Genomic DNA, 13,819 nt, shown 5'->3' on the forward strand with positions numbered 1-13,819 from the left:
ATAAAAAGATACATGTAGTCTTGAGAATTGAACTTCAAAACTCTTGATTACTGGGCGAGAGGAAGTTCCACTGTTATACGTCCTCTTTTTCAACGTTTGTAAGAATTTGTTAATAGTTCTAAAATTATTAAAAGAAAAAGTAAAAATAATATCAATTTATGCGATTACAAGTTTTTACATGTGTGTTGCACGGGATGTTTACATAAGTTATAAATCAAAATAGTAAGACTAATTATACATATATTATTAATATATAATTTTATCCTTGATTTTATGTACTACGCTCATGGGTTCCCTTGTAATCGAAAAAAAAAAAGAAGAAAATTCAGTGGTTTATTTATATCTCATAATTCTGTGTACACATTTTTAGCATCATTTTCTTTATATGTTATAGCAATGAAGAGGCATATACGATTTAATACAAATATTTTTCAAATAAAAATACATATATACATATATTGTAATGCTTTTAACAACATAATCAAATGCAACACGTTAATTATGTTAGTATAAGTGCTTCGTTGCTTATTTTTAAAACTTAAGCAGATGTTTTGCATAAGATTTTAATAGGATTGGTATTCTTTTGAATTATTTTCTAATTCTTTGGAGATGCTTTGATTTCTATCTCAGCTTTTTCAACCTTCCAATATATAATTAACTTGGCTTATTTTATAATATGAATATAATAAAATAGAGAAAAGTTTTGGTCTTTATTACTACAAAGTTTTTTCCTTTTATTTTTGGATACTTATAGTAGTAATATTTTTTAAACATATAAAAAAGAAATTCTTCTAAAGTGGTTCAGTAGATATATATATATATATATATATATATATATATATATATATGGGTAAATTGCACTGGTGGTCCAAAATATTTTACAAATATTACATGATGGTCCAAAAAGTTTTTTTCGTTACATAATGATACAAAATGTTTCAAAGTTGTTTCATAATGGTACAAACCGTCAATTGGCTCTGACGCCGTAAACATTTTGCTGACGTGGCGCGTCCTATGTGTCACTTCTGTTACGTGGAACCAATCATAGTGCGCCACGTCATTTAAGAGAAAATAAAATTTTAAAAATCCAAAAAAATACAAAAAAATAATTTAAAAAATACAAAAAAAGAGTAAAAATTTTCAAAAAAAAATTAAAAAATTTTGAAAATTATTTTTTTGAAATATAAAAAATTTTAATTTTTTTTTAAAAAAATAAATAAATAAATAAATAAAAGAGAAAAAATTTAGAAAAAAATAAAAAATAATAATTTTCAAAATTTTAATAATTATTTTGAAAAAATGTAAATTTTAAAAATTATTTTTAAAAAAATTAAATTATTTTTAAAATTTTCTTAAATTTTTTAAAATATTTTTTTTTTTTTAAAAATTTTTTTAAAAAAATTAATATTTAATATCAAAATTATTTTAAATTTTAAATTAAAAGTTTAAAATTATTTTTAAAATTTTTTAAAATTTAAAATTATTTTTAAAAGTTTTTAAAATTTAAAATTATTTTTAAAATTTAAAATTTTTCGACCACGTCAGCAAGGAGGTGACACGTAGTAGCCACGTCAGCATCGGCTTGACGGCGTCAAGCTCGAGTTGACGGTTTGTACCATCATGAAACAGCTTTGAAACATTTTGTACCATCATATAACGAAAAAAACTTTTTGGACCATCATGTAACATTTGTAAAACATTTTGGACCACCAGTGTAATTTACCCATATATATATATATATATATAACACAAACATATATTTATATATTGTCCACGTATTTTACCTAGACCACCCATCTTATAAATACAATTGATATATGTATACATGCATATAATAAATCATATAAATTATTAAATCAATTAGCATATCAAATGTTTTTAGGTCAAGTTCTTGAGTATTTTTATTTTAAATTAGTTAACAACAATATTTATTATTACAAAGTTTTTTCGTTTTATTTTTGGATACTTACCGTAGTAATATTTTTTAAACATATAAGAAAAAGAAATTCTTGCAACGTGGTTCACTTGATATATATATATATATATTTATATATATATAATAAACATATATTTAAATATTCTCAACATATTTTACCTAGACCACCAACTTTACAAATACAATTGATAGACATATACATGCATATAATAAATCATATAAATTATTAAATTAGCATATGGAATATTTTCAGGGTCAAGTGCTTAGGTATTTCTATTTCAAGTTAGTTAAACAACTATGTTTTGTTGTTCTAATAAATTAATTTGTTAAAATTATACTTTTGAGACCATAAATTGTAATTTTTATGATTCATCGAATTAATTATTTAAATATAACTCATTGTAAATAATGCATGCATTTTTTCGTTGAATTTTTTGATATTCCCAATTTTAATCATATAAGTGACTATATTAACTTTTTTTAATCGATCAATTTATAAAGAATATATTGTTATGACCAGAAATTCCTTTTTTCATGATTTATGGAGTGTAGATACTTAAAATACTATATGCATATTATGCACATTTTATATTTTACTTTTATTTCATTCAATAATAAAATAAAGGTTAATATTAACACACATTTAATGTGACAATTCTAGTTTACTATATGCTCGTGTTAACCTGTTCATTGCATGAGTTTTTTTTACATAAATTATTAATCAAAATTAGTAAAACTAATTATCCTTATAATATCAATGTATAATTTCTATACTTGATTTGATGTGTCATGCCCATGGGCCTCCCTTGTAACCGAAAAAGATAAATTTCTATGCATGATTTTATGTCCTATAATTCTATTTACACATTTTTAGCATCACTTTCTTTATGTATTAGCAATGAAGCGAATATTTTGCACCAGATTTTAATAGAATTAGTATTCTCTTGAGTTTTCTCTAATTTTTTGAACATGTTTTAATTTCTATCTCATATTTTTTTAACTCCCAATGAATAATTAACTCGACTTCATTTTTAACTATAAATATAATAAAATAGAGAAAAGTTTTGGTCTTAATTATTACATAGCTTTTTCTTTCTATTTTTGGATAATTACCTTAGTAATATCTTTTAATTATAAATATAATATAATGGAGAAAAGTTTTGGCCTCAATTATTACAATATTTTTCTTTTTTTTTTGGATAATTACCTTAGTAATATTTTTTCTTCCAATGTGGTTCACTTGATATAAATATAACATAAACATCTATTTATATATTGTGTACATATTTTACCTAGACCACTCACTTTACATATACAAGTGATATACATATACATGCATATAATAAATAATATAAATTATTAAATTAGCATACTGAATATTTTCATGGTCAAGTGCTTGAATATTTCTATTTTAAGTTAGTTAGCAACAATATTTTGTTTTTCTAATAAACTAATTTGTCAAAATTATACTTTTGAGGCCACAAGTTGTAATTTTTATGTTTCATCGATAGTTATTTAAATATAAATCATTGTAAAAATTGCATGCGTTTTTCAGTCAAAATGCTTTGGATATATTGAATTTTAATCATATAAGTGACCATATTGCTTTTTAAATTAATCAATTTATAAAGAACATATTGTTAGGGCCATAAATTTTTGTTTTTCGTGATTTATGGAATGTAGATACTTAAAATACTATATGCACATTCTATATTTTTACTTTTATTTGATTTAATAATAAAATAAAGGTTAATATAGATGCACATTTAATCTGTCAATTTTACTTTACAGTATTCTATCACATGCGTTGCACGAATTCATTATCATATACATGTTATCATATTTATGTGAATTATTGATCACATTTTAACAACAATATTTCTTATTAATAAAAATAAATAATTAATTTGAAACTCAAATTAATCATTTATTCATATTTTTGCAAACCAAGCTTGCTTTTAAGTCATTTAATTAATAAATTATTATGTTGATAATTTGAACAATATTAGTCTAATTTTTTTATATTTATGAAATTATGCATTGTCATTTATATAAAAAAAATTAGCTGAATTATATATATATATATATATATATATTAATCTACATATGGGATTGAATTCTATCTTGAAAAATGATTTTTACATTTATCAGCTCTTAATTATTAATTTTTTAGATTATATTAGTTTGAAAATTAAAATTTGTCATATTTATGATATTATGCATTGTCATTTGTATTAAAAATATTAGATTAATTATACATACATATTAATCTATAAATTGAATTGAATTCCATCCAGAAAGCGATTTTTGCATTTATTGTCACTTCTTGCTTAACAATTTTCTAGGTTATATTAGTTTTCAGGAGTTTGCTCTTATATACATTAAATAATGTATTCTATTATATATAGAGAATATGGATATATGAATTTGATAATAATCAAAATATGATTTAGCAATTATATCAATAATGGAAATAGATGAACTCATTTTAGTATTTTTTTCAAATATTAAAATAATATAAGAAATTTTTATAAAAATTATTAATAGATGAAGCAAATTAACCATTCTAACTATATTAACTATAACCTTATTAAATATTTATGGGAATTAATTTTACTTATATATAGATATAGATTTTTCGGTGCCAACTCTGATATCCGAAAGCCCGATTAGACCCTGACTAATCCAATCGATTCAGGTCGGTACATTAAAGGGTAAAACTCTCTCAGCGTAGATTTTCTGCATTGACGATGATTCAAACCCGAGATTTTGTTTAAGTGGAATAAGCAGAGAACCGCTTAAATCAACTCACGCTGGTTTATATAAAGATAAAGATTGATTATTGATTGATGTCCCATAAATCAGTCATTGCAACATTAACATTTTTATTCTCTTCTGGTAAAAGAAATATCAAATATAACTAATTGATTGAAGCGGTTCGGCGTTTGTTTTACTTAAGTAATGTCTCGGATTCAAATCATTGTGAATGCAAAAAATCCACGCTGGAAGAGTTTTACCCCTTAATGGGCCGACCCAGATCGATTGGATTAGAGGAGGCCTAGTTGGGCTTTCAAATACCGAGGTTCACACAAAAATAAATAAATAAATAAATATCAAAACTACATAGTTTGTATTGTTAATCCATACAAGCCTCTTGGGAATCCGCTAGCAAATTCACAACCAGCTGAACCTCTGGAGCCATCAGTGAACGAAGCTCCAAAGCACGATTTACCGCCCCTTCCAGTTTTGCACGCTCCTCGAAAGCATAGTATCCATCTAGGTAGGCATGGCGCAGATCGATTATAAGCTTTTCGGGCAAAGTAGCTATACTGAGCAAATACAACGCCAGCTCGATGTCATTTGTCGACCCTTCAAAACCTCTCAATTCCATGACTCGAAGGGATGGGTGAGAGTACTTGTGAAATCGTTTCGTCTTCAACTTTACTCGAGCACCTAGCCGACTCATCTGTGAAAAAGAAGAGTATCATCTCCTTAATTAGTCCATGCACAACAAATCAGACCTTAATTTGCAATTGATCAAAGTAAGTATTTTGGAGAAGAATATATATACATATATAGGTATATTCTCGCATTAAGGCAGACTAGAAAGACATCGTATATTCATGCGGAGCAATCTACTCGAGTGTTTACCTTGATTGTTAACCGCTGTAATGAAGGGGCTTTCTTAATCAAGGAAGTTAAGCCGTGGAGTCTAGTATCGCTGTTAAACGAGTAAACACGCAATGTGAGATGCTTCAGACAAGTCATCTCCGGAAGTAGTGGTGTTATGCGGATCGCCTGTAAAGTAGGAAATAACCTCAAAGTCATGATTATTCTTGATATTAACATAATAATAAAAAAAAAAAAAAAGAACCTTGGGATGTGTTTTACCTTTTTCCAACCCATGAAAAGCGAAAAACTAAGGGTCTGAAGCTGGGAGAAGGAGTGCATAAGAGGTCGGAGAACAAGGCTCAATGGGGCAGGGTGCCTGTTGATAAATAAATCTATAAGTTTAGGGGCGCTTTCAATGTGCAAGCTTTTCACTCCTCCACAAAACCTGAAGGACAGGAGGTCGGGAGTAGGGGCCGAAATCGTGATAGTTATTACTTCCCAGAGTATACTTAAGCACTTTAACCGGAGAGGGGGACCAGCAGCAATCTCAAAATGGTTTAAATTCCGTGACCGTGCAATGTGGAATTTCTCGAGCAGCAAGCACTTCGATAGCAAACATGTGAGACCTTCCGAAGTGATGTCAACATCCACCAGATCAAGGGACGTCAAGAACTCGACGCCACATGTAAAGCTGGGAAAAGTATAGTGCGGATACAGCACACGGAGGTCGGAAATCATGACCAGTTCAAGCGACTGCACTCTTCTTTCCAGGGCGAACTTAATCCAGGAATCAATCTTGTCTGAATGTCTTGAATCCAGGTAAAAGCGAACTCTGAAGCAATCCAAGACCGGGGCCTGGGAAGCCACAATCACTTGGTCGACCCAGCTCATATACTCATCTCTATCGTTTTCTTTGATCAACATGTCGTCGAGGATACGAGCCAACGTCTCAGAAGCATCAAAATCCAATTTCGTGGAATGTGTCCACAAGTATCTATATCTACGGGACAGAATGCTGGTTCTGGCCGCTTCTTTCAGCGGTAAGCGAGACAATACCATGATGAGAACGTCATCCGGTGCTGAGCTTATCCAATCCTTGCAATTAAAAGACGTCAAATTATATACCAAGCATGAACCAGCATGATCATAACAAAATACACACTACACATGTATGTATCCACAAGTCTATTGAATCGCAAATCATTCTGAATCGATAGACTGCGTAAGCTGGAAAAGAATAAAATAAAACTGATCCTAACCAAAGTACTTGGTAATTACCACAGTTTCCTCCGAGGTTGCTGCCATCATCGATCCCGTGGCCATCTTAAATTATCAGACCTCTAATCTATTAAGATGAACAAGATCAATCCAGTGTGTATAATGAGTATATATATATATATATATATATACAGCACTGATACATGAGAGTTTAGCAGTTGGGAGAAACGAAAGACACTGCCTCTGCGCGTGTTTCTGTCACTCTCAGCGGAGTGAGGCTTATAAAAGGGAGCAGTCCGTCTCCCAATTGGCCAAGGATAATTATAATTTTTTTTAAATAAAAATAATAAATTTCTGGATATCAAGTGCTTACCCAAAAAAATGAAAGTGATAATAATATATTAGCTTAGGGCCAAACAGAATCATCATAATTTGAGGGGAAAAAAAGAAGTCCTGATAGATCCCCTCTTTTTGATAAATCTGACAGTCCCTTTCTGAAAAAGATTTTTGTATATTGAAGATATATAAAATAAAAAACATATCCGAACCAAAAGAATCACTAGGAATATACATACCACAGTTTTTCCGAGGATGTCGCTACACAATCAATCCCGTAGCCATCTTAAATATCAGACCTCTAGTCGATATCTATCACGATGAACAAGATCAATCGAGGGTGCGTTTGGGAGAGACAAAAGACACTGCCTCTCCGTGTGTTTCTCTCGGTCCCAGCGGACTCTGTGGACTGAGGATTATTGGGGGAGCAGTCCGATCCGATCGGCCAAAGATATAATGATTAATAATTTTTTGGTTTTTTAATTGTATAGGATAAGTTACCGAATATCATGTGTTTATCAGAAAAATGTTTTTGAAAACTTTTTTAAATTCAAAAGTTAAATATATATTTTAATATATCTGTATCTATCTCCATACATATACATTTAATATTTAATATCGATCTATCTATATCTATATCTTATCGATTTATCGATAAAAAAAATTATATGTTTATCTTTTATCTTTTCATATATATGAAAACGGAGCTGAGCTGGGCTCACTTTCACCTTCAAATTGGGCTCTTTTATCATTTTTTTTCTCTAGTTTTATAATTATCTGATATTTGAGGTTTTATGAATAAATATAATTACTAAAAATGTGATCTTCCAAATACTTTTTGAATTTTAAATTCTTCACACACATGGTAGGGCGGTTATGTAGGGGATATTTACTGATTTTTCAACTTCTATATGAAATTTGAAAAGATTTCGACAATACCTTTATAATTTTTAAAATGGTCAACAACATTCCTTCATTTCAAAATTAGTCACATGCCGCCCTTCCTTTCTCTGATATCTACTTTTTTTCCTTAAATCGGATCAGATTTGGTTCGGATAAAAAAAAAATCAGGTAACGGGTCGTTTTTCATAGTTTTGTCACATGACTTCACCTAGCCAAGTGAATGTTATCTTGGTGGCATGTTAGCGAAAGAACATATGGTTTGTGACTAATTTTTGAAAAGAGAGGTGTCGCTGATTATAGAAATGATTTACACTTAAAAATTTTTGATTTTGCAAATAAAAATACTTAAATAATAACTATTTTGTGAAATTGAAATTATTCGAATGTATAGAATCTAATCAGATGTAGCCCAGTTATCATCCCAATATTCCTTATTTTAAAATTTATTTAAACATTTTTTTAACTGTGGGGAGGATTTTACACGATCGGCTAAGCTGGCCACGCAAGACCAACTTCTGAAATTGAATCCCTCTACAGTTGGGCAAGTAAGTGTGTTTTGCATGCCATTAGCACACAACCAGGAAATTTGTGAATCATGTGATTTTTAGGGAAATTTTTATGTATGAAGAAACATGATTGATCTCATTTTGCTCAGTGACCAGTCCATAGTCCGATATAATTCTCAACTCATCGAAAGCAAAGGAAAACGAAGCAAAAAAACAATTGTCTTGGGATTATCTGTGATATTGTGAAGAACAGGAAGAACGCTGCATGACTTGATGAGCAGAATAAAATGTAAATCTCAAAAACACAGGAATAGGAGATTGTCTCCAAACTTTTCGACTTCATCATGTTCGAAATGTTAAAAGGTCACCAGAACACATAAAACCGACCAAATGTATTGAAAGTTCAACAGATGATTAAGGCATTACATCTAGTGCAAAAATTATCTGAGAAAAGCAGGCCAACAAAAGCAAAGAGATAAGAAGAGCAATTACAGCCTCCTTCCCCTTCTACCTCCCTTTCTACGAGTGCTGTCAGTCGGAATCGGCGTTACATCCTCTGCAGCATCAGCAAAAACAAAATCCCGTATAAGAAAACAAGAATTCTACTAACATATAAGAAATGATATTATCCACAGCAGCCAACTAGTTTCTTAGGTGCTGGCAGTTCTTTGGGGGGACAGGTATCTCTTCCATTCCTCAAAGCCACCGATAGCAAGAATTCATAACTAACAATTATGTGGAAAAGGTCGGCAGAAAGGTGAAGTAGCGTGCCTATGCGGCCAATTTTCATGCCGGAACGGGCGAGGGCTCGGAGTGCCGACTGGGCACCAGGACCAGGTGTCTTGGTCTTGTTTCCTCCAGTTGCCCGAAGCTTAATGTGAAGAGCCGTGATCCCAAGCTCCTGCATATTTAGCAAAAAGGATCGAGCACAATAAGAGCCCAATTCAGGGGGGGGAGAGACAAGTAAACCTGATAAAGTCGGAGAAGATAATACCTTGCAGCGCTGAGAAACATCCTGTGCAGCAAGCATGGCTGCATATGGTGAAGATTCATCCCTATCAGCCTTCACCTTCATCCCTCCTGAAAATGGACATTTCAATCGAATAAGAGATGCAGAAAATGAAACGACCGTCACTAATCGTTAGAGCCAGTTACGAGCTAAGCCTAGAATAACAACTGATCAAGAATCCTTGATTTATCATCAGAATAATTACTATCAAAAGAACTCACTGAAACAACAACAGGGCAAAAGCTAAAGCACATCTGTAACAGAAAATTCCTTGTGCAGCCTAGTTGAAAGGGCAGCAAGATTTTACAGGACATCTGAACTTCAATAATAGATAAGGGACAACAAGCCAAGTCTTAACGTTACATTCCAATTCTCCTAACATATTACTAGTTATCATAACAAATCCAAAACAATGCAGGTCACAGAGACGGAAACTAGACATTGTTATCGTACCAGTGATGCGAACCATTGTTTCCCTGCCGGATAAATCAGTAACATGCTGCAATATTAAAGCACGCAGTATTAATAGGAATAGGAAAGGCAATAATACTATGACAACGATACAATGCCGATCCAAGAGATATCAATGATGCTTACAATGAATGTGTCGTTAAAAGAGGCAAAAATGTGAGCGACCCCGAATACGTGCTCCCCCTCACGCACAGCCGGTCCAAGGGTGACGTTCTCCTCCTTGGGCTCCCTAACCTTTCTCTTCGACTGTAAATCCCTCGCACAAATGGCAGAGCACAAAACGTCAGACGCCAAAGGGAACAACTCGAGCTTCCTGCCGACTACTTACCGCTATTTACATCGGAAAATCCGAACAGAAACATCGAAATTAAGCATTAAAACAGCTCCAAAACCAGAATCGCCCATCTCAAGTGCACAACTTTTTATCCTCTCATATTACAAATTGCTAGACTCCAATAAACCGATAAATCGAACGGGAAGCACTGATTGACAGGAGATCTACGGACGAGCTATTGATCTGTGAAGCACAGCGTGATGGACGCGGACATCACTTACCATTTTGGAGATAGAAGGAGACGGAGAAGAAGGGGACGTGAGGGTTACGAGGAGTGTTGCTTCCTTCCGCCCGCCGACTGCCAGAGTGAACGGAGCAGCTCAAAGTACGTACTCGATTAAATAGCTAGGGTTTTTGGAACGCATTAGCAAGCCGGACGTTCGTCCATTATGTTTAATAAACCGAACCGAACCATATCTATTTACCGACCGAACCGGTATGTGTTCCGGTTCGAGATGTGAACAATTCGTTGGTGGACCAGTTTTTCAGCAGCATTTTTTTCCCAAGTGAGGTCAATTAATCCTAAGAGATGCCTCTTGAGTTGAAATGGAGTTAGCAGCCCCTCTTATAACGAGGAAAATAAATATAAAGTCACTCCAATTTGGCCTCTTTTATAATTGAAAAAGTAAAAAAAATGTCAGATTTCATGTCTAATTTATATATATATATATATTATTAATTCAAATTACTCTTATAATAGTTTTCTATTCATTCAAGGAGAATTTTCCACATAAACTTTGACCTGCTCTCTTAGTTTGCGGTTGATGTTCTGTTGACGTTGACTAAATTTATGCATGCATGAACATATATGAACCTGAACCATAAATGACCTTCCAAAAAATGGAGAGAGAACTGTGGATGGTCTATTGAATTTTCCAAGCTCCCCAGACTTATGTCCAATTTATATATTTCAATTCTCCAAATTATGATGCACCTAATCTTCTATATATACTAAAACTCTTGTTTGAAAAGCCATGTGTCGCTCTCATTTTTTTTCCTTTCGTATTTTAAATAAGTATAAAAAAAAATTTTCTTTTCATTTTTTATTTTTTTTATTATATTATTTAGGTACGTACTACTTGATATTCGAAAGTTTACTAGATCTGACTAATCTAGGTTTGTGCTAGCTCGACCCACCAATAGAAAAACCTCTTCCGATTGTGAATTTTCTGCAGCTCACCAAAAATCAGCCAACATTGATGAAAGCCTATTTCAATTTTTTACAATTTAAATAGTCTATTTATATTTATGCTTTTTTCAGTGTGCATCATTTGTTATTTAAAGATCCTCTGGGTCCGATTAATCTAGATTCCAACGAGGTCCATCAATTAAGAGATAAACCTCTCCCAATCGTGATTTTCTCCCATCACAAAACTCATACTCGAGGACTTAGCTAAGAATAACAAGTGCTGATTCATCTAAAACCAACCCACATTGGTAAAAAAAAAACTCTATATTAAATTTATATTTTAAGTTCTCTTTTGATTTGTGATGACATAAATGTCCTTATTTTTATAGTAAAACGTAATATTGGACTAACATATTGACTGAACTTAATTATTGTTTAGGTATTAACTTGGCATTGACTACGATATGCTTTTAATAAATATCGAACCTATTGCAAGAAAGTTCGTTCACCTAAAATTAGCACACTAGTTAAGGTCGGTTATATTACGATCATGATACTGTAATTGAAAACATCAAAATTTTAAATTATGAAATTTATGAGAAAGAAATTTGGAGCACTCACTATCAATCAAGTGTTCATAATTTTATTCATTAGTAGTTTTGTCATTAATTTCAGTTATATTATATATTAGTTATTACACAAACTATTATGACAAATTAACAATTTTCGAAAAATTATTCTTATCGGGGCATGGCGCAACAATACCCTCGTCTAATATATATTTATTTTGCTGTCAAATTGCCAAGATATGCAAGCTCAGAATTTTCAAACATTTTTAATTTTCTGGGAAATATAAATATTATTATTATCTAATATTCTTTTTTATGTTTAGATATACATTTTACGTGATTGAATAAAATGCCTATGCATTACTTTTTTTCCCCATCTTTTTGGCAGATTATAATCTTTCTAGGATAGGATTGATATACTACTCTTTTTTTTTAATTGTGTATCTATTTTTTCCAATTACAATAGAAGTTCATGAATTTAATAATAGAAATCTTAATAATTAATAAAGGGATAATGATGGTCCCACAATGAGTATTGTATCCAAGACCTCTAAATTACCAAGGAAAGACGTACTCTACTATATTGTACCCTCTTTGGTATTTGGTCAATCACATGAACTAATAAGCAGTATCTATTTAAAAACCAAAATATATGCCGTTTGTTTTGCAATCAATATACTTAAGATACTTATAAAAAATATATATAGATTTAAGATATTTGTTCGAACAATCTATTAGATCTGTATAACACAGTTGTGCGAGTATATTTATTGTATAATATGTAATGGTGCTGGAACGAACTTGAAACTGGTGAATTGCCGATACACGCAATGAGAATGAAATTAATAACCTTTACTCGATAGTAAGGTGAAGGAGCTTTTAGTCAATTAGGTGGCGTTTTGTAATAGAGGTGGAGTTTTTCATTCCAAATGTTAATGTACATATTTAAGTTGGGTTGTAGCGATAGTTAAAAAAGTATATGTAATGATTTATTATTAAATAGAAAAAAATAAAAAAGTAATAATTATATTGTGGAATTGATGAAAAATGGAGTTGAGTTAGGGAATTTATTACTAAAAAATTGATTATAATAATGGTTATGAATAAATATGTCTGAAATTTTATTATTAAATAAGAAAAGAAAATAACAATGAATTTGGCAAAAAAAAAATGGAGTGTATTGAAGTTGTAATGGAGTTTTACCAAACATTGATCTGGTTAGGAATTGGATTTACGGGGTTTGGATAGGAAGGCAGCTTGCCGCACGTGCGGACTAATATACACATTTGCTTCAATAATTTTTTTTTTTTAAATTTAATGACTTGTGTAGTTTACAAATATAATTTTAAAATGACAACTTTAACCTAATTCTATCCATAACAAAACAAAATAACTCATACAAAGTCAAAGAGTAAGCCCCATTTATATCTTTTTTTTTTCACAACAAAACAAAATAACTTATATAAAGTTAAATGGTGGATCCCATTTACATCACTTTTTTTTCAAAATCAAAATTTAATTTTGAAACCAAATGCAGCATAAAAATCCATTAATTTGGATATAAAAATAATACATTTTTAATTTAATTTTCATTTTAAAACTAAATTAACACATTTTGCAAGAGCCAGCAAAGACAGGCATATATCCCTATGTCTTGTCGTGAAAGGTTGGAGAACTCGTTTTCGCAGGAACCCAAATTTACTGCAATGCCCTTACTTGGGGGATCTCAATCTTTTTTAAATTTTTTTTCGTAAATCTTGAAAATTTTAAAATCTTTGTCAGCATTATATTTCAAA

At 31.0% G+C, this 13,819-nt stretch overlaps 3 protein-coding genes across 5 annotated transcripts in view; 1 reads left to right on the top strand and 2 right to left on the bottom strand.

Annotated features, from left to right (window-relative positions):
- The window catches only part of LOC116201683 (probable disease resistance protein At1g61300), a 280,377-nt gene that overhangs the window by 198,901 nt on the left and 67,657 nt on the right, over positions 1-13,819 (top strand). The gene's annotated exons all lie outside the window — the stretch shown is intronic.
- Positions 4,948-7,545, bottom strand: LOC116201715 (putative F-box/LRR-repeat protein At3g28410). 3 transcript variants are annotated; one of them, XM_031533098.1, is made up of 5 exons: positions 7,342-7,545; positions 6,827-6,893; positions 5,828-6,643; positions 5,588-5,734; positions 4,948-5,402 (listed from the first exon to the last, which is right to left on the bottom strand). In XM_031533098.1, exons 2-5 carry the CDS (start codon positions 6,869-6,871, stop codon positions 5,073-5,075), a joined length of 1,338 nt encoding a protein of 445 aa, XP_031388958.1. In that variant the 5' UTR covers positions 6,872-6,893; positions 7,342-7,545; the 3' UTR covers positions 4,948-5,072. The 3 variants fall into 3 exon arrangements, with proteins under 3 accessions (XP_031388958.1, XP_031388960.1, XP_031388959.1); XM_031533100.1 differs by lacking the exon at positions 6,827-6,893 and having other exon boundaries at positions 7,342-7,544; XM_031533099.1 differs by lacking the exon at positions 7,342-7,545 and having other exon boundaries at positions 6,827-7,153.
- On the bottom strand, positions 8,811-10,706 carry LOC116201732 (40S ribosomal protein S14-3). The gene is made up of 6 exons (XM_031533123.1): positions 10,547-10,706; positions 10,118-10,237; positions 9,974-10,019; positions 9,506-9,591; positions 9,283-9,412; positions 8,811-9,067 (listed from the first exon to the last, which is right to left on the bottom strand). The coding sequence occupies exons 1-6, from the start codon at positions 10,547-10,549 to the stop codon at positions 9,000-9,002; spliced, it is 453 nt and encodes a 150-aa protein (XP_031388983.1). The 5' UTR covers positions 10,550-10,706; the 3' UTR covers positions 8,811-8,999.

This window comes from Punica granatum, chromosome 3 (genome assembly GCF_007655135.1).
Source record: "Punica granatum isolate Tunisia-2019 chromosome 3, ASM765513v2, whole genome shotgun sequence".
Taxonomy (NCBI): domain Eukaryota; kingdom Viridiplantae; phylum Streptophyta; class Magnoliopsida; order Myrtales; family Lythraceae; genus Punica; species Punica granatum.